The sequence below is a fragment of the Mytilus californianus genome, unplaced genomic scaffold (genome assembly GCF_021869535.1).
Source record: "Mytilus californianus isolate M0D057914Y unplaced genomic scaffold, xbMytCali1.0.p SCAF_9, whole genome shotgun sequence".
In the NCBI taxonomy this organism is placed as follows: Eukaryota; Metazoa; Mollusca; class Bivalvia; order Mytilida; family Mytilidae; genus Mytilus; species Mytilus californianus.
The window spans coordinates 3653339-3675659 of record NW_026262745.1 but is presented as its reverse complement, the minus strand read 5'-3'; the positions used below and the strand labels follow the sequence as shown (position 1 = coordinate 3675659).

At 32.0% G+C, this 22321-nt stretch overlaps 1 protein-coding gene across 2 annotated transcripts; it reads left to right on the top strand.

Annotated features, from left to right (window-relative positions):
* The first annotated feature begins 648 nt into the window (after nt 1-648).
* Nucleotides 649-21611, top strand: LOC127714293 (uncharacterized). Of its 2 annotated transcripts, XM_052220352.1 has the most exons (8): nt 649-728; nt 3808-4012; nt 4627-4929; nt 5356-5431; nt 6602-6651; nt 8822-8914; nt 18144-18194; nt 19854-21611. In XM_052220352.1, the coding sequence occupies exons 1-8, from the start codon at nt 687-689 to the stop codon at nt 21143-21145; spliced, it is 2112 nt and encodes a 703-aa protein (XP_052076312.1). In that variant the 5' UTR covers nt 649-686; the 3' UTR covers nt 21146-21611. The 2 variants fall into 2 exon arrangements, with proteins under 2 accessions (XP_052076312.1, XP_052076313.1); XM_052220353.1 differs by lacking the exon at nt 3808-4012 and having other exon boundaries at nt 655-728.
* The last annotated feature ends 710 nt before the right edge of the window (nt 21612-22321 follow it).

The following is a 22321-nucleotide window of genomic DNA, read 5'->3' as shown; positions in this document are numbered from 1 at the left end:
TTCCAGTATAAGGGTAGATATAATCTACATGACAATTTAATGTAATTTGAATACCGATTATCTAAAACTCATCAATAAAATTGAGAATGGAAATGGGGAATGTGTCAAAGAGACAACAACCCGACCAAAGAGCAAAAAACAGCCGAAGGCCACCAATGGGTCTTCAACACAGCGAGCAAATCCCGCACCCGGAGGCGAGCTTTAGCTGGCCCCTAAACAAAAATGTGTACTAGTTCAGTGAAAATGGACGTCATACTAAACTCTAAAACATATAAATGAACTAAAATTAAAAACCATACAAGACTAACAAAGGCCAGAGGCTCCTGACCTGGGACAGGCGCAAAAATGCGGCGGGGTTAAACATGTTTACTGAGATCTCAACCCTCTTTCTTATGATTAATGATGTTTTGTTCTCACTTTTGCAGACTGTTTATGATGAATGTTATATAAAACAACATTTAATCAACACAAATGATGTTTTATATATGATTTTAGAATATATACTGTTAAAATAAAAACTGGTGATATATGTGAAATTTGTTATTTTGTTCAAGCTCAACAAAAGCTATTTCCAAATTTTCGGTATTTTTTCTTCTTTCGTTTTTGCTACCTGTCCTTTACGTGAGATACAAAGTAACAGAAGAAACGGGTGGGTGTATTTACTATTGTGACGTGTATACTTGTCTATGTTAAAAAATAAAATAGTATGTCACCTGACAAAACTACAGGTAAGTGTTTATAATGTTTATTATAATTCCTTTGATCAAGCTATTAATATACTTGCTTTTTATTAAGAACACTCTTTCGGAAAACATAGAATCACTAATTGAACGATAGTCAGTTTGGTCCTTGATGAATCCATTTGATCATTTTCTTTCCAGGCATTATTTCCATTGTTACTCAGTACAATAATATATTGATTACGCTGATGCAAAGTAACAATTAATATCCAAACCTTTATACCCCCAGTTAATTTTTTAACAAGTTTATGCAGAATTTGGATTTTATGCATTTTTAAAATATTTTATACTGTTCAGCATTTCACAAGAACGATGACCCAATTTCGAATCAAAAGGTTTTCCGGAAATCATTTAATAACATTCTCTAAAAATTCCTCACACTGCTTACATTTAAACAACTGTAATTTCGGTCAACCTTTTTTAGTTCATGTATAAAAAATTATGCACAATAAGCAAAAATCAATAAATAAATGTAAATTTTATGAGGAAAATATTGAAAACACTTCTTGTTATTTTTTCTTCTAAATAGAAAAAAAACTTGTCGATACTTGTATACAATACTGGTGGTCTCTTCATATTTAAATATATTTACACCAATATGTCGTTAAATGAAATGCGATACTCTGCATTTATCATGCTTTTCAATAACATATGATCAAATTGCGGAAAGACCCCTTCGTAAGTTATTGAAAACTATCATTCTGCATTGACAATAATATATTGGTGTAAATTAGATACACCCATTCGGGCCAACATCCTCAAGGTGTATCTAATACGTAATGATAAAGTTTTTGAAAGTGTCGCCAGAACCTGCTATAGCATTTTAATCAGAAGAAATGGTTTTTTATATCATTGATTATGCTGTATTTTAATGATATTCATAAGCAAATATATATTATATATAATATGTACAATATCTAATTATTTTTTAACAGTATTGCTTGTACAGTCTCTCATAAATCTTTTAAGATTGGCACATACAATGTGAATTTAAAGTTTGTTGTTATACATGTATGTTTTATGTACCTGTATGAATATTTTATTGTGTAAATATATGTAATTGTATGTGGTGAGACTTTAATAAAATATTGAATCTGAATCTACATAAAATAAGGAGATGTGATATGATTGCCAATCTGACAACTATTCACTTTTCAAAGCACGTGGATAAAAGCAATCATAGGTCACCGTACGGCCTTCGACAATTAGAAAAACCAAAACCGTATAGTCAGCATTAAAAGGCCCCGAAATGGGACAGTGGTGTAACAGCACAACATAAAAGCACACTGTAAAAATCAGTTGCAAACTCAATATGTCCGTACGAAGCATATAAAAACAACTAATAACATAAAAACAATAGACTCAAATCACCGATATAAGAGAACTCATAGTCAAAGCTAGTTCAAAGTCAGTATAATAAGAAATAGATCATGTTACATATTTCCATGCCATAGAATCAAAATGTTTGACATGTTGTACAAATTGTTCGACAATATTGACATTGTTATATGTTTGTGTAAAATGTTGCATTTAAAGCTGAAGCTAGCGAACAATAACTAGCGAACAATAAGCCAGCGAACAATAAGGCGATATATATAAAAACCGAAAATATGAATAAGACAGAAACGGCCGTTAAATGAAAAATATTTAAAAAGGCAGAAATTCAGTCCAAATATTGCAATTTCAACTCTATCATGAAATGGTATTTATCCCATTCATTGATGAAACATCTCTTTTTAGGCTAACATTAGTATACTAAACCAAATAGAAGTTTGGTTTTGGTTAAGAGTGCCTTTATACATTTTTTTTAATTGTTTTATGTCGGTTAAAAGTTAAATAGAGCTTATTTTATGTCCTTGTTTTGTAAACCATGCCGCCTATAGTTAAAGCTTATTTATTTATTATTAGAATTTATAGTTTCTCACATTTCGCCAAAGTCTATCAATATTGCAGTTTTGAGTCTTCTTTAGGAAGGGATAATTTGGTTACAAGTTCCGAAAATACGCTAAAATGTTATGAAAACCTTTAAAACAATTTACCAATTTATTAAACTGTAAATTTATGTAAAGATTAAAGGATGTTTTTTTGAAAAATTGCCCGGGTGTGAAATAGATTTAAAGGAAATTGACCCTACCTCTCATTAGTGCCTGTCTGTCAGCGTTTGTCAGCTGTAAGTATGAAAATGTGTTTAACGTTCCATCGTTTGCGATAGATACATCAACAAAATTTATTGTTTTATCAACCCCAAACGCCTCCGCGCCACTCATTTGCTGTGGAAAATTGTAAAACCAATGTCTGTAATTTCGTCTTTCTACCAATCTCCTTCTTCTATTAATCCGTCAATCTGTCCTTCCGAAATGCAAAAATTTTTCGGTCATTATTTCTTGTTTGTTATTCCAGTAAATAATGAGCTGAATCATTCTTTAGTGAACAGCTATACATTTACAGATCGGATTCGTGCATTATGTCGAAGACTTATATTTATATTTTTTCACGGATTTACGATCCTAGAAATATGACAAGAAGTTGGAGCATTTGTGTTATCCCGGCACATTTTTTTTTTCTAACTTTCAGTTACTGTCCTTGTTTCATCCCTGGTTGCTGGGAAAGAGATCGCTTACACGCACTGTTAACTATTGTTACAGTTCTGGTTATATATGGTTTAATATTCCAACTCTTTATAAATAGTGTACTAATTTGTTTACTGATTGCTCGTCGTTTAAATTACTAGTAATAGCTTTATTTACAATATTAATATAAAATAGAATATGTTATATGTATTGTCGAATCCTAATAAAGTATAGCAAAACTTATTTTTGAATCGACATTTATTAATTTCTCTGGACTTTGAAACTTTGTCGTAGATCTAAAATGTCTACCATGGCCCATTTGATATATAGTTGTTTTTCATGTTCCTTGCCATGACACTTACGCTTCGCAGTATAATTTTGAAATTACAAGCTAATTAAGCTGTTGCTGTACCTAATAATCTCGTCGGTTGGGATTCATATGACTGCTATTGGGATTCTTTTAAATGCATATTTTCAAATAGCTTTATGTTTTACAGATGCATTTATTATTGCTTATGCACCTTGGATTCGCTTCTTTTCCTCTTAATATCTGCATCGAATTCTTCTGTCCAAGTACATCGCAATGGTTTAAAAGAGCAAAGACCGCTTGTAATTTTACAGACCAATATTACTGTTTATATGACGACAACAATAGAAAATATACAGAAATATGCCAGGAAACCCCTACATTTGATTCTGCAGGTTTGAGCATATATTAGATGATAGTACAAAATTAAAGAGTTCTAGTAAAAAAACATTTATACGGTATTGTCTACAAGATTGTTAAAACGAATGCCGTTTTACTACACATTCATTGTTTTACATATTCATCAATGGACATTAGTTTGTACCATGGAATTAAGTATATCTCTGTATTTCGTATTCTTATCAAAGGTGCAGTGAAATTCTTTATTTCAATTTTGAGCTGATATTTCTGGTTTTGATTTGTTACATGAAACGTCCACTGAACGTAAACCATACTACATTCCACCTTATGTCACAGTTGGAGTATTATGTTATTAATAAGATAAAAGTCTTATACAGGACATTAATTTTGTATTTCCATTTACTTCCATATGACTTTATATAGCAATTAACAGGAAGGAATTACTTAGTTATGTCAAGAGGGAAATCTAGCGGACAATACACGTACAAGGCAAAGCAAAAGTAACGAAAGGTTAACAGAAAAAAAAGAACATACACATAAGACCAATTGACACGTATAACTTTGCCTAAACAAACTCTAACCAAATATCAAATGCCGCAAAAAATACTCTAACCATCCAGTTAATGAACTTTTTTCAAATCATTTCTAGGTCATAAAGTAGTAATTGTAGGTGGCATTCAAGGCGTCGACTGTGAACATGATATATATCAACCCTTCAAATATTGGACGAATGGTAGTTCCACCTGCGCATTTAAAAAGAATCCCTGCAATGCAGAAGGACAAGTTATTCACGACAATGGTACTACCAAAACCGATAGACAATGTCGCTGTGATTATAGCAAAGGCTATGATTTCATCAAGAAGCCAAAGTATGCTTGCTACTGTGAATCATCAAAGGAAGATTGTTCGTGTTACCAAAAACAGTGTCCATATGGTTTTGTACTGACTCCAGGTAAATAAATATACAAGTCGGAAAATATATATAAGTTCTTGTTTCGTATCGAGTACAAATGAATTTTATATTTCCGACAATGTCGTTATATTATATTGTTGTAATCCTGTAATTTACACCTGGCACTTTAAGGTTTTAATTTAGTTGTTCAAATCGACATAGTTTATGCTGATTGCAGGATGAATATTTTTTAAAACAATTCATCTTTTTGTATTGGTATGTGCGTTTGTCATCTACTCTTTGTTGTTTGTATATAAATAATCATATGCCACAGTAGAGACTATTTTATACCATACCAGTAGATGGAAATTCATTATTACACTTTTATTTTCAAATTGAAGAAACAATTTACAATTAATTCTTTTGAAGAAGTAAAAATAGTAAGATTTTTTTTATATTTATTTCATCATTCTAAGAATGTTTCAGACTATAATTGTATACACTTGACAAATTGGAGTATGAAATCAACTTGCAGTATGATTCCAGATAATACAGATACTAGGCAGGTTCAGTAATTATTATTTTCAATAATTGTAAAAAATTGTTGATTTAAAGAATATGAATCTTTAGAAAACAACGCACCACACGCGCTGTCACATTTTCATGTTCAGTGCATGAATTACGAAACATGAGTCAATACTAATTTGCATATAGTTTCAAGTTCACGTAATAATAAACATGTGTACCAAGTTTCAAATCGAGATGACTTACACTTCATGGTAAACTACCATAACCAAAAGATAATCTGATACGTAATATCCCATTTCCATGTTCAGTGAGCTGTGACATCTTGTTCGAACTTTACTTTGACACGTATTTGTGCAAGTTCACATTATAATGAATAATTCTCCTAATTTTAAAAATGACGTTGACAACAACTTCATAGTAAATTGTACCTTAAACGAAAACTTTAGTTTGATACTCACAACCACATTTCAATGTTCAGTTCAATTTCATATGGAATGGACTGATGGACGGACAAACTCACTGACCTGAAACCATTATGCCCTCTACTATCGTAGGCGGGACATTTAAACATGCATTTAGTAGGTGAAACCCCCGCCCCTACCTAAACAATAACAACAACAACAAAACTCCCTATTCTGTTATATTACATTACATTACATTTTGAAACATAGAAAGTCTATTTGAGTGGGATATTTCTTGTTCCTCTTTTTTCAATGCATTGTTGTTATAAGTTCGAGTATCGTTCTACGTAGGTGCTATCGTTTGTCTTTATATCATGTATCCTACTCGTAACCTAGTTTAAAAAGAGAAAACAGAATTCAATACCAGGCTGATTAATATTTACCGTGAATTTTGACAACGCTGCGGTAATATATAGAGTTCATCGTCATTTATAGGATAATGTTTGACTTTTATTCTTATTATCCTATTATTTTTATATATATATAACTTATATTTTGACTTGTTGCATACTATACTTAGTTTATCTTGAACAATGCATTCCGAAAGCAAAGTTAAGATATACTAATACTCTGCGGGTCTTTTCACAAAAATTCTTAAGAGTAAAAACACTCGTAAGTCATACACATTTTAGTATAACTTACGATCAAAGTTAATTTGTCCATTTTTATGTTTGCCTTTTTATTCTAACACAGTAACTATATAGAATGTCTTTCGATTATTCTTATAATCTTCTATTTAACAGAGACAAAGAAAGGCCATTAATGCAAATCTCAAAGAGAGATAACGAAAAAGGTAAACTTAATTTCATTTATTGCCGATATTTTTCTTTCGATTAATTATAATGCAAGTTGTCAATATAATCATACAAGGAATGTTAAAAATAAAGAATTGATACACGTGTACACAAAAAATGCAATGAGACCTTATTCATATTTAGTCGTTGAAATTTTTAAAATTTGTAAATGAATATGAACAAACAATAATTTCTTATTCACATATTATTTGCGTTGTAAGTGATAACAGTGTAACTTTCTCGATATAAATGATGAAAACTGAAAATAAGATGTAAAACCATAGAAACTATCCTCGATGATTGGAAGTTCGTTACCCTAACTCTTAACGGAAGAAAAATTCACAACCTTGGAGCAAATATTATCCACTGTGAATGTAAATATTCTTTACTTATTTGCAAACAGTCTGATACACTTAATTGACATGTAGCTTCAGAAACATGGTCAATCTGTCTATGTTTCGTATTGTGACCAGATTCCGTAAAATAAGTAGACATGCTTGTAAGTTCGTGACCTTTGTCTTGGACGGTGGCTTTTGCGCATTTGCAACAATATATAGGTCAGGCCTATTGTATTATGTATTTGAACATTACAGAATAAATTTGAGATCAAATAACAAATGAATATCTCGAAAAAAAGAGAAATTGGGGTATACTAACTTTTTTATTCTCCCTACAACAATTATTCTAATTTTTACACGTGACTTTCAATGGTCAATTGGAAAGTCCAGATTTACACTTTAAACATGTTTAAGATAACTATAACGATGTCACAATGTCATTAATGCATTAAAGTATTTTTTTCATTCAATTTGCATTAAATGACATAGGATTAAATTACTTTTACGAGCCAATATTCGGCAGGTTTGGTTTTATCAAAATATATCAAATCCTTTTCTGATCTTAGAAACTCATCTCACATACAGACTTTAAAAATAATACTCTTGGCCTTAAAAAAGGGAAAAGAGCGCCACATAACCTAAAAATAGATGATGACTCATTGTTAAGATGTCAATAACATTGCTGAAAGGATTTTCCCAAGAATTCAACGAAATTCTAGGAGAGGAATAAACAGTAATAGTGGAAATAAATGTTTAAACAAATAATATGCAAGAACATACACAACTTCTCTTTTTCAAGCCGATATTAGTGAAAATGCAATGAAAAATATCCAATTAAGTTTTTTTGAAGTAGCACGTTGCCGATGATAATTATGCATGACGTCACGAATAAAATGGAAATCCCCAAATGTCACGAGCTTGCAAGCATAACGAACTTGCAATCATCGACGATATATTAAGAAAAAGCAGATCACAAAAACGAAAACAAAATATTCTGTTCTCACTTTGTTTATATGTCAATACCTATTTCCAAGCACAGATACTGAAAATAGTACTATACATACAAATTATATATATGTGTCCGAAGCGCTTTTCTGTATTCACCTTCATCAGGAACGTTCTTTGCCAAAACATTGAAACCGAAAGATGTATAAGAACCGAAACAAGAGAGGAGCTATTATTATATATCCAAAAGGGACCGACAAATAATAGCCAATTACATTTAATGTCAACTTATCCTGATCGTGTTGGAACTTTAGTTTCTTCATAATTTCTTAATTTATCTACTTAAAACTTTAAGAAATGTAAGCTATGAATCATGTCAGTACCGAAGCACTGACTACTGAGCTGATTATACCATCGGGGTCTAATACTCAACCAGCAGATATATCGACCCAGTGCTATAAACAAAACTAGCACTTTATAAAATTGTAGGAGTCCGAAGCACTTTTCTAGATTAACTTTCAACAGGAACGCTAAAAGCCAAATACATTAAACCCAAAGGACGTATAAGTACCCAAACTTGTGAAGAGCTAGCTATATTTCCAAAAGGGAACGAAAAACAATAGTAAAATTCATCTAAGAGATGAGAAAGTGTAACAGTTACTAAAAACATGGCTACGAAACGTGTATTATCATAAAAATTATATCATATAATTTCTATTTGTTTTGTTGTCTTAACAATCGCATAAAGTTAACATTGTGAAGATAAAGATATAATAGTTCTTTTAGAAGGTACCTCTGAAGTATGAATAAAAGAAAAAAAATATAATAGATCATCATTTTTTCTTCTAACATTCTTTAGCTCTGCTGTTAAATGTATATCTTGCAGGTATCAAGAAGTCAAGTTCGATGCTTAGAGTTGTACTCAGCATATTCATTGGACTTGTCAAGATAATGATTTTCGTTTCCGCATTGCTGATAGGTAATCTGTTAATTTCATTGCAAAAACTTTTCTTACCACCTTGCGAACAATACTGACAGGAAATATGCTCATTGTATTGATTTTATTACCGCATTGTGTACAATACTGACAGGAAATCTGCTCATTATACGACCGCAAACAAATTTTGAGGTCGTATATTGGTATGACGTTGGCGTCGTCGTCGTCGTCGTCGTCGTCGTCGTCGTCGTCGTCGTCCGGCGTCGTCGTCCGAATACACAATGGTTTTTGCACTCTAACTTTAGTTTAAGTGAATGGATCTCTATGAAATTTTACCATAAGGTTCAATACCACAATAGGAAGGTGGGGATTGATTTTAGGGTTATGGTACCAACAGTTAAGGAATTAGGGGCCAAAAAGGGGCCGAAAATAAGCATTTTTGTAACTTCCAGACATAACTTGTGTGTTAGCATATGGATCTCTTTGACATTGTACCACAAGATTCCATATCACTAAGGGTCAATGCTGGGATTGATTTTGGGGTTAATTGCCTCAAAATTTTAGGAATAAGGGGCAAAAAGGGGGCAAAAAACAAGCATTTTTCTAGTTTCATGACAATAACTTGTGTGTAAGTGTATGGATCTTTCTGAAATTTTACTACAAGGTTCCATTTCACAAAGGGAAAGCTGGAATTGAGTGTTGTGGTAATTGCCCAAAACGTTTAGTAATAAGGGGCCTAAAAAGGGGTTTAAAATAAGCATTTTTTAGTTTCTAGACAATAACTTGTGTTCAAGTGTATGGATCTCTCTAAAATTGTATTACAAGGTACCATACCACAAAGGCAAGGCTGTTATTGAGCTTGGTTTGGGGGGAAAGGGGGTGGGGGTGATGAATCATAAGGGGGGCGGGGGTCAAAAAAGGGGTAATTTTTTTTTTTTCCTTTTTTTTTGTTTAAAATTTACATTTTAAGTTAGTTATTTTTTATCACGAAGAGAAAGTAGGAATTGAGTTTTGGGGTTAATTGCTCAAACATTTATGAATAAGGGGCCAAATATTGGTCGAAAATAAGGATTTTTTTAGTTTGCAACAAAAACTTGTGTTCAATTGTATGGATCTCTGTGAAATTGTATTGCAATATACCATACCACAAATTGAAGGTTGTGATTGAGGTGGGGGATGATGAATCAAAAGGGGGTTGAAAAAATGTGTGGGGGGTAGGATTTTTTTTTTCCTTTTTTTTTCTTTAAAATTTTCCATTTAAAGATGGTTGTTTCAGATTTATATATGAAAGAAAATAATAATGATACGGTTATATATCATGAGGAACTGAAATTTAAAATTATGTATATTGGAAATTTAGGTTACATTGGAAAGTAATAATTGGCTTTGGGGGGGTTATGGCTCTAATGTTTAAGGAATAAGGGGAAAAAAGGTTAAAAAACAAGGGTTTCCATTTTAATAGACAAATAATTGAGTAAAGAACATTATTTAAAAGCAGTGTAAGGTTGGTAATTCAAACTCATTTAAATATCTCATCTACACTGCTTTTAAATTATGTAAATTGGAAATTTGCCAATAACTTTATTGTTAATAAATGCATTGGAAATTTGCCAACAATTTTAGTGTAATAAACTTCATTGGAAATTTGCCAATATAAAATTTTGCTGATGAAGGTTTTTTGTTTACCTTTAGCCTTGACTATGAAGTCATTTTCTATTTTTATAGCCTTATGATGTAGTTGAATTATTTAATACTTTTATGATGTGTTTAAATGGGGTTTTATCATGTTTATGGTTGCAAATTTATTGTTTTAGTATAATAAACACCATTTAAAATTTGCCAATAAAAAAAATTTTTGTTTATTTTTAGCTATGATTATGATGTCATTTTCTATTTTACTTTTATGGTTGCAAAGAAATTTTTATTTTTAGATATTACTGTTAAATGATGCTGATTAAGGTTTTTGCTATGTTTAGCCATGACTATGATGTCATTTTCTATTTTAATATCTGTTATGATGTATTTAAATGGGCTTTTATGGTTACCAAGGAATTTTATTTTTAGATATTACTATAAAATGTTGCTGATGCTGATTACGGATTTTGTTTATTTTTAGCCATGACTATGATGTCATTTTCTATTTTAATACCTTTATGATGTAATTTCCATTTTTAGATATTACTGTTAAATGATGCTGATTAAGGGTTTTTTGCTATGTTTAGCCATGACTATGGTGTCATTTTCTATTTTTTATATCTTTATGATGTATTTAAATGGGCTTTTATGGTTACAAAGGAATTTTATTTTTAGATATTACTTTAAATGTTGCTGATTAAGGATTTTTGTTTATTTTTAGCCATGACTATGATGTCACTTTCTATTTTAATACCTTTATGATGTATTTAAATGGGCTCCCATGTATTTAGATTTTTGATTATTTATACATGTTACCAAATTGGTCCACATTGAACAAAAACGGTCCAAATTTCAACTTTATTACATTACATCAAACATTGAATTCTACATATTCTTTGATATATTGAAATTAACAAACAATTTAGTTTATGGATATTCCACCATAATAGGTAAATTAAATTTTTTCCAGTTCTTACACCACATTCATCCTGTGTCAGAAACCTATGCTGTGTCAAATATTTAATGACAATCCAAAGTCATAGCTGTATCAAGCTTGAATTTTGTGTCCATACTTGCCCCAACTGTTCAGGGTTCGACCTCTGCGGTCGTATCAAGCTGCGCCCCAGCGAAGCATATTATTTTTATTGTATTGATTTTATTACCGCATTGCTGATCATACTGATGGTATTCTGTTCATTTAATTGCAAAGATGTTTTAATATAATAACATTCTACCCCAAGTATGCAACTGCTTTTAAAGTTGAGGTTTTTAGAGAGTTATGCAGTGGCGGATTTACCGGGGGGACAAGGGACACGTGCCCCCCTCCCCAGTCGGGATCACCAAAATCTTTTTAACATAATTTTATTGCTACTGAATCTGATTATCTAGAGCGAAAATTTAATCACAGTTTGATTTGACTTCTCTAACTGACCGTTAATTAATCCCAGCTTCAACATGCGTGATGTATATATGACAACTTATCCATGTGTGTGTAAATTTTGAAATATATGTGTAATGTTAATTATGTAAACTACATGTAAATGCTGATTGGAATACGAATATTTATAGTGGATTCCAAAGCAATATTGCAAGATTAAGATCGATTGACATGTACAAAATATGCTGACCAGGAAAGAAATGACCAACTAAAATCAGTCTTTAAAGAATAGGTACAAAAAGATGTTCAGTGTCAAGAATATGGAATATATCTTTAAAACAAAACACTCACATAGTTTTGACTTTTCAACTCTTTAAACTACACTTCCACACAATCTTATCAAACAAAAGTTTTCCTATTTAATTAAATGGTCGTTTGGTAAATCTGAATGCAAATTTATTTGCTGCAACTCTTTAAAACCTTCTTCTCTAATGAGAAAGGTAAATATGCTAGATATACTTACTGGAGGTGTGATGAGATGATTGAAGCTGTTCATTTTTTCCTTGAAAATATTTATGTACGTTTCGGCAATAAAGTTTATCGACAGGTTGTAGGTATTTCTATGGGCACCAAGTGCGCCCCTTTAATAGCAGACTTGTTCTTGTACTGTTATGAATCACAGTTTATGACCAAACTCAGTAAAGACCCGTCTAAATTGCATTTAATTGATAAATTCAACAACACTTACCGTTATCTTGATGATATTTTTTCGTTAAATAATCAAGAATTTTCTAAATATACTACCGAAATTTCCCCAAAGGAACTTACTTTAAATAAATCAAATATAAACGGTAATAACTGTCCTTTCCTAGATTAAGATATTTCAGTTTTACACGGGAAACTCTATGTGCGTTGAGGCTTTGGCTAACTCGGCTGTGTATTTTTATGTGTTGAATTAAGTTGTTTTATGTAATGTATCCGTTTTTATTCTGTAGTTAGTCCCCGCTTCGGTTTTATCATGTATATCTATTATATAGTCATTTTATAAAATTTACTGTTTGCTAAATTATAAATTATTCTAAATAATGATGTTCTTGTCCCAGGCAGAAAACCCTGGCCGTGTTAGGCGAAACTTTTTGGAAGTTTTGGTCCTCGGTGCTCTTCAGCTTTGTACTTGTTTTGGCTTTCAAACTTTTTTCATCTGAGCGTCACTGGTTGGTCCTGTGTGGACGAGACGCACGTCTGGCGTATTGAATTTTAAGCCTAGTACCTTTTGTTAGCTATTATTCGTGTGTTTCTTTGTCCTATATGTTCTCCCATTTATTTGTATTGTGGTCCTGTCATGTGATGTTGTCGTTTTGGTGTTGTGTTTGACGTTGCCATAAAAGCGGGAGGTTTGGCATGCCACAAAACCAGGTTCAACCCACCATTTTTTTTTTTCTTAAAATGTCCTGTACCAAGAAAATGGTCATTGTTATATTATAGTTCGTTTCTGTGTGTGTTACATTTTAATGTTGTGTTTTTGTTGTGTCGTTGTTCTCCTCTTATATTTGATGCGTTCCCTCAGTTTTAGTTTGTAACCCGGATTTGTTTTTATCTCTATCGATTTATGAGTTTCGAACAGCGGTATACTACTGTTGCCTTTATTTATCTACACTAAAATTTACGACAAAAGGGACGATTTTTCGTTCCCTATTGTTAATTTTCCTTTTTTGGACGGTGATGTTCCTTTGGCACCATCTTACGGTGTTTATATATATCACAACTCGTTCGCTATGCCCGTGTCTGTTGTAACGTTTTGGATTTCAATGAACGTAATCTATGTATTACTGGTAAATTATTAAGTCAGGGATTTCGTTACCACAAATTACTTAAAACCTTTACTAAATTCTTCCATAGATATAAAGATTTGGTTTTGAAATTTGGTTGTACCTGTAGAAAACTTATTTCAAACGGGATAGCACATCCTCATTTTTACGGAGACCTTGTTTACCGAGCCCAGAAATTTGGAAACGATCCGGGTAAACTTATCGATCCTTTAAATAAACTTATCCTAAAAGGTTATAAATTCAACACTGTAATTAGGTCTTTGAATATTGTTTTTATTGGTATTAATATTGATTTTGTTATCAGTAAATTAAGATCAAACTAAATATTATTTGTATACACATATGCACATTCATGGCTCTACAATATGTCGATACCTGTATCTTGGCATTGCACAAGGTCATGTTGTTCTCTAACTATTTATGATGTCTTTACACTAAATCCATTGGAGGTTGGATGTGTACTGAATTATATTTTAGTCTGATATGGCATTTATCGGAATCATTTTTTCTTCTCATTTTAATAACAGGGCTAGGGTTTTCCTATTTTTTTCCAAGAACATGTTTTTCCTGTTATTTTGCACGAACCATTGTTTAAAACGAAAAAAAAAAATCTTTTGATTTATCTTTGAAATTTCCCCCAGATTTATCACTTCTTAAAAAACTTTATGGAATGACCAATTGATTTTTATGGAAGGTAATGGGATCAAATTTGAAGTAAAAGGCAAGATCTCAAAAGGCTGTAATTTTTTTTTTTTTTTTTTAACTGCGCGATTCTTTCAGCTCGTTTTTGCATTAAAGAATTTAAAAACCATCCTAAAATAAAGATGTTTATATAAGATTACGCAAAGTAACCCCCACCCCCATAATAAACAACAACGTAACGGAGATGGTGTAAAGTGAATTGAAACCTTTAATGGACTTTCCACGATATTTTTGTGAAATGATTTTATGGCGTTGATCGATCATTACATACTTGATGTCACACGGAGCTCTTTTAAGTGACTTTTATCAGTAAAATGTTTAATTTTGCACTCTCTCTATAGCACCAAATACCAACTGGATTTAATTTGTGATTTTCATATAGTACTTTTCAGATATTTTAACGATTAAAACCGACCATGATGCAACACCTTCATGAGTCGTTATAAAACCCCCTCGTCGTCGTAATGATGATAGTACCAATCAGCTAACGATATGAATGAGATTCATTGAAAATAAATTAAAATGTCTCACCTAGGTATTGTGGGCACATTTTATTGTATAGTCTCTGTTTACATCAATTCATGCAAACTAATTAAACATATGAACATTTTGCGAAAATTACAAACATTATCTGCCCCTTTCTCCAATGCTCTTCTATTTCAAATGTTTTGGCAAGAGCGTCGCTGGTGAGTCTTTTATGGACGAAACGCGCGTCCGGCGCAACTAATTTTATATGCATGGAACTTTGATGTTCTTTCAATATTCAAAATCAATTTCCAACAACAGAAGACCCCTATCTTGATAATTCGGTCTCGCAGATACTCAGATATGAAAACATTGTGATACTGATGTTGAAACGTCCGTTAGACAGTAATGACGTTGCATATGACGTCACAAATAATACGTTTTTAATTTTAAAGAATCGAGAAATAATGATAATATTCCTTTAATTTGTCCGTCCCAGCACATATTCTGGTAATTCGAATTACAATTTAAAAAGTGTCCACATCACAGTTTAATTCGAATTGAAGCGAATTAACTTTTTCGCATTAAATTAAACACATTTCTAGTGCAAATTGGATAATGCGAATTAGCCAATTCGAATTCGATTCGAATAAAAAAAAATGAGTGTGTTAACGCGATTAGCGAATTCGATTCGCATTCGATTCGAATTCAATTCGAATTAAATGTACGTGTGAATGAGGCAATAAATGCATGATTTTTGTCATTAGTTGTTATTGGCTTTGAACTAGCTGTCAGTAACTGCGAGTACTCTCAGATCTGTACTTACTGTCTTTCTGTTGTGTGGTTGCATAAGTAACCGTCCACGTCCACTTTGTGTTTTTGTTAGATGTATTTCTTTTTGTCTCCATCTGATGAGTTAAGCCTTTTTCACCTGATTTTTATAGTTTGTTCTTATGTTGTACTGTTACACCACTATCCCAGATTAGATGGAGGGTTGGCGCCTTCAAACGAGTTTAACCTCGCCACATTCTGTATGTGCCTGTCCCAAGTCAGGAGCCTGTAATTCAGTGGTTGTCGTTTGTTGCTGTGTAACATATTTGTTTTTCGTTCATTATTTTGTACATAAATTAGGTCGTTAGTTTTCTCGTTTGAATTGTTTTACATTTGTCATTTTGGGACCTTTTATAGCTGACTATGCGGTATTGGCTTTGCTCATTGTTGAAGGCCGTACGGTGAACTATTGTTGTTAATTTCTGTGTCATTTGGTCTCTTATGGAGAGTTGTTTCATTGGCAATCATATCACATCTTCTTATTTTTACATTACGGTTTTACGGTTTCTTGGGAATGCTTTATTCTGTCGGAACAGTTTTTTTTCGGACTTTATTCAACAACAAACTATTCTTTTCAATAACATACAGGAACATTTTTTTTTTAAACTGAGCGCCAATTATATAAAATGATATTGTATTTTTATAAGATCTACTTTATAACATAATACAGTAATATATGTATAATTTTCTTGTTTCAATTACCATGTATAAGGATATAGATATAGGAAGATGTGGTATGAGTGCCGATGAGACAACTCTCCATCCAAGTTACAATTTATAAAAGTAAACCATTATAGGTCAAGGTACGGCCTTCAACACGGAGCAATGGCTCAGACCGAACAGCAAGCTATAAAGGGCCCCAAAAAATTACTAGTGTAAAACCATTCAAACGGAAAAACCAGCGGTCTAATCTATATAAAAACGAGAAACGAGAAACACGTATGAACTACATAAACAGACGACAACTACTGTAATCAGATTCCTGACTTAGGACAGGTGCAAACATTTGCAGCGGGATTAAACGTTTTAATGGTACCAAACCTTCTCCCTTTTCTGAAACAATAATATAACATCACAACATAGAAAAACACACTATAAAATATCAATTGGAAGGCTTAACTCAATCAAAAAACGTAAATTAACACACAATGAACGAATAAATTTGACCTGTGACACCTGAATGCAAATACACAGTTAATAAAAAATTACAAGGGATTAATACTTAAAGTCAAAAGTAAATAAACAGGTTTAAACAAAGTTAAAGTATGATATCACTGTGAAATTTCAAACAATTTTTAGAAAATCATCACTTTTGAAACTGCGTCATATTATACACAGGTAAATGAAAATAATTTTGTTGTTAAGTATACTTCTTCTTCTGTGTGTATGAATAGATAACCATGTATGAGGGTATGAAAGGGGTTTTCAGATAAGGGAGAAGAAGAAAAAAACGAGACAGAAAATGTAGAAAACAGAATAAAGGGGCGAAGGACAGTAAAGAATAGAACACAATGGACAGAAAAATCAGAATAGAGTGAAATGGTAAAAAAAAATTAAAGGATATAGAAATACAAAAATGAAGACCCGATCCCCCTCCCTCTCCCCCTCCCCTTCAACCACCGTCACCACCTAAACCCAACCCACGCTCGCATTTATACATATCTAGACATACAATTTATCTAATTTTAATTTCATGGAGCCCCCCCCCCCTCCCTCCCTCCCCTAGACATCGAGGTTCTGGATCCGCCCCTGGAATATTTGAGTTCATGTTCGAACTGAATTAAGGATTTTAGTTCGGAGATTTTCATGGCATTTATTCATGCTATGTTATACACCAATAGCTGAAACTGAATGCATGCTGTGGAAAAAAGTGTTATGATGCCACAGTCCTATTCACGAGGTTTTTATTATGCAAATCCTATGCTTCTTCTTTTGTGTATAAGCCTTCTGTAAGTAGGAACACCTCCAGATGGAGAATATACCCTTAGTAATCTAATTCAATTATGTACAGCTCATATATGTAAAAGATTTATTTTGTACATGTATCATATATATTTTTTTGTAAATAATTGTTTGTTTTGATATTGTAACACATTGATGACTGCTGTACCCATATTTTGACTATTTTATTTATAATGTCTGTTTTGTTCACGCATCGTTGTAAATATAACGAAATTTGATAAGACTGTCGTACAAGTGAGAGGTTTAGCGCTATAAAACCAGGTTCAATCCACCATTTTCTACATTTGAAAATGCCTGTACCAAGTCAGGAATATGACAGTTGTTGTCCATTCGTTTGATGTGTTTTGTCATTTGATTTTGCCATGTGATTAGGGACTTTCCGATTGAATTTTCCTCGGAGTTCAGTATTTTTGTGATTTTACTTTTTTTTATATACAGGGACAAACCAGTTTTATTTTTTTAATTTCAGGTATGGGAGTTATTTGTTCGTCACAAAACCAGATTCCAAAGGATATACTAGGTAGTTAGTCATAATATATAAGTTACTATCAGCTTAATCGCAAATAGTCATATGTTTAGGTTCTTTTTAAAACATATTTTTGTTACACTTTTAACGATCTAGAAGCAAGAAAAAGTTAGTCGTATGTATTGCCCTTTTATCTCTATTAGTTATCAATCATTTATTTCCAATATTCATTGAAGGTTCATTTTACAATTTAATGGAGGGTGGTTACTTGCATAATTGTTGACACAATTGAGACACTTGGTCCAACAAAAATAGAAATTCATAATTAAATTTAAGAGGATAATTCAAGTAATTTGTCTTAATATAACAATCTATATCAATAAGACAATTTTAAGAAGTAGATGAGTGAAAATAACTTTGTTTTCTCCACATGGGTTATTCTTTAAATAAGTTTTTTTTTATTTTATACCACAAATATTACTCTTTACATCATTTTAAGATGTGGATTTTTAAGGTGTTTTCCAAGAATTTATTAAAACACTAAATTCAGGAAGGACTGGAATATTAAACGAACGTTAGTATATATAAATTAACACTTTATAAATGTGTTGTGTTTTAAATAACTGACTTGTCAGTTTCTCTGACGGGTACGTTCATGTAGGTGGCCAGTTACAAGGCAACATTTATGACTCCATCTAGCATACCTTAATTTTCCCTGATAGTTTCAAATTCTTGGTTGACCTACCTTGCAAACCATACCTAGTGTAATAATTGCAATTTTGTTTTCGTCCTCAATATGCATAGCAACAATCAATACCGGGTAAATCCATCAAGTTTTTAATAAGACTAATCCAACTTTTAGTTCTCTGGATGTGAAGATTACAACACGTCCGAATACATTTTCTGTGATATTTAAAATATTTTTTTCTTACTTTGTAAAATGGTGCGCGAGGTATTTTTAAACTGCATAGTCATACATTTTACAAATAAATTTTAAAACAACTGCATTTGATATGTTTCATTTATTGATGCATATTACTAATTACTATGTATTACTATAAAAGTTTGTAGAGCATAAAACATAATTCCAGAATGACCAACGTGCATTTTTATAGTAAAAGTATCATCTTGGTACGATCGAAGCTAGTTGCTTAAAGATTTCAATGAACATAGTGTATAAAAAAAAACCCAGATTATATGTTACAAGGTTTTTGTGACATGACATTTCTAAATTACGGTCTTCTTTTATAGCAAGAATTTTCCGTGATTATGTTTATTTTGAAGGTTTAAGTTGAGGTCATTCAAAAATTGTCTAACAGGTTGGAAAAAAAACATTTGAGTTTAAGATTTACAAAACAATAATTGCCAGCTTAACCGTTTAATGGCGAATGAATAATACAGCGTTTTAATACCATCGATGCAAATGTAAAATGAAACACAGCAATTTTTGATTATAATTGAAGTAAGCTGTATTTTTTAATGGCAATTAAACCATTATATTAAATATGATACCGATCACCTAATTAAAAATTCTGCAGCCCGAACATCATGTGGTCATCCATTAAGCAATACAAACATGTTTCATTTTTCTGGAACATATCTGATAAATCATCGTTTTAAATACTAACATTGTTTGGTTTAATTTGCTTTGTGAAATTATATACTTAACATATGCTACTCTACTCTACTTCATATAGATATAATTTGTTTTAGATTTGCAGATCAAAAGGAAAAAAGAGTGGAAAATACAATTTAATGATTTTTTTGAAACAGCGGCATTTACTGTTATATTAAATAGAATTAGGCAAGAGCAGTTTGTGATTGTTTCCGGACCAGCTGGTTGTGGAAAATCTTCTTCCACATTTCACGCAGCTTTGAACCTTGAGAAATACGATTTATGGATAATTACAGATCCAGGTGATATTTTGAAATATTCTTCAGCAGATACTAAGCAGATTTTTTTGATCGATGATGCTTTTGGAAGGTATACTGTCAGTCAGAACCATATCATTTGGTGGTCTCAACAGGGTTGTTCCATCAAAGATATCCTTAAAGGAAATATAGATTTAAAAGTAGTTATGACCTGTAGATCATACATATATCGGTCAGTAACTTCAATTGAGACGATCGAACCATTTTGTCATGTAAATTTGTTATCGGATGATCTGAAACTGACCCTTGAGGAGAGACAAACCATTGGAAAGGGGTGTATTAATTCAGAAACAGAAAATATAGATAGAATAAGTAATGAAGTGATTATGTTGTACAATTTTTTCCCGTCGCTTTGTTCCAAATTTCATGAGGTTCAGAATGATGTCGATATGATCGAATATTTTACATTTCCTTACCATTATATAGCAGAAGAAATAAAGCAGTTTCGAACAGCAGATGATCCTTTGTACCTGGCGTTGGCTTTTCTTGTTATTCGTGGAAATGAAGTTGACAAAATAGTACTTAATCCATACAACGACGAATGCAATAGAGTATTAGAGAATTTATTTAATCTCTCCGATATCTCCGGTTATACAGGAAGGCCATCAAAATCAGTACTGTTGTCGTGTTTTTCTGCGTTGGAAGACTTGTATGTCTTAGACAATGAATCTTCGTTTGAATGTCTTCATGAAAAGCTGTTCATAATGATTGCACATTGTGTAGGTCCAGATATATTAAATATTATTCTGGATCATGGCAAGAGCTCACTGATAAAAGAGAGGGTGCGGCTCACATTAACTGGTGAAAATATTTCAAAATTTTACATTTTGGTCCCCGAAGTATCAAAATTAAGATTTTTCCTAAGATTGCTGACTGATCTACAGAATGGAAAATCCGAAATTGTTTTCTCAAGCTTCCAACACACTTTACCAAAATTCCGGAAATTATTTCGTGATTATTTGGTAACTAATCTAAAGGAACGTTTGAAAGGAGACAAACATCAGATAGCTGTTAACGTCGTGAAAAAATTGGGTTATAGGGAGTATGTGTCTTGTTTGAACGGATTAGAATAAACAAGTGTTAATCACCAGGATAATGCTGGTAAGATTCCGTAACATAAGGCATGTTTGACAGCGCATCAAAACGTCGGATATTCGCTATAATTGATCAACGATACGAATATTAACACGATTGATAATGATGGACGAAAATCAGTTGATATTGCTCGTGATCATTGTTTTAGTACTAAAGTTGATTTATTTTGTCATTGAGAGCGAAATTTTAACCACATAGATATTGCCTATAATCATGATAATACATCTATTATTGTAAATATCGATGATATGTGGTATTTAACATATAAATGAATATACGCTTTGATTGTGATGATAAACTTGTTTTATAAGCATTCATATGATATTACATAAGGTTTTAGTTATATGGTAATACATTACTATTTTTGTGTTGAAAAACAAATTATGTTTAGATAACTGACTGGTTTGTATTTGAGAAAGTGAATAAACAAACAATGAAAAACTACATTACTTGTATTCTAGTTCCCGTTTGCGCTACGTCTTTTTTACACAAACGCACCTAATAAGCAGGTACTTCGCACAAAACGAAATCATGATATTTCAAGTTAGTTTGACAATCTTAAGGTTCTAAAGTTGTGTTGATACACCAACGTCCACGGTTAGGAGGAGGGTTTGGCGCTAACAAACACGTTTAATCCCGCCACTTTCTTTTGTGTCTGTCCCAAGTCGGGAGTCTGTAGTACAGAGGTTGTTGTTTGTTCGTGTCCGTCATATTTGTTTTGCGTAAATTGTTTTGTTATAAATTAGGCAATTAGTTTTGAATTATTTCACATTTTTCATGTCGGGGCTTTTTATAGCCCACTATACGTTTTTCAAGAGTCTTTTAAGAAAGATTATAGTCTTTTTAGATTGATTACATATTTTTTTTTAATTTTCCGTTTATAAATTTAGAAATTATTAAGAAATTCGTATGCAGCCGGTTGTACGAACGTGTCATTAGTCTAATGAGTCATTAAGTCTGCATTAGCCTAATGCATCATAAAGGCTTAATGAGGACTTAATGACCCATTAGGCTAATACCACGTTCGTACAACCGGCTGCTGGGGCTTTTAATTGTTTTGTGTTTGATCGTTCCTAATGAACGCATCAAATTTATAAAGTTTCATTTGAATTCATAGCACCAAGTCGACATCGTTGCTAGTGGTCTGCTAGTCT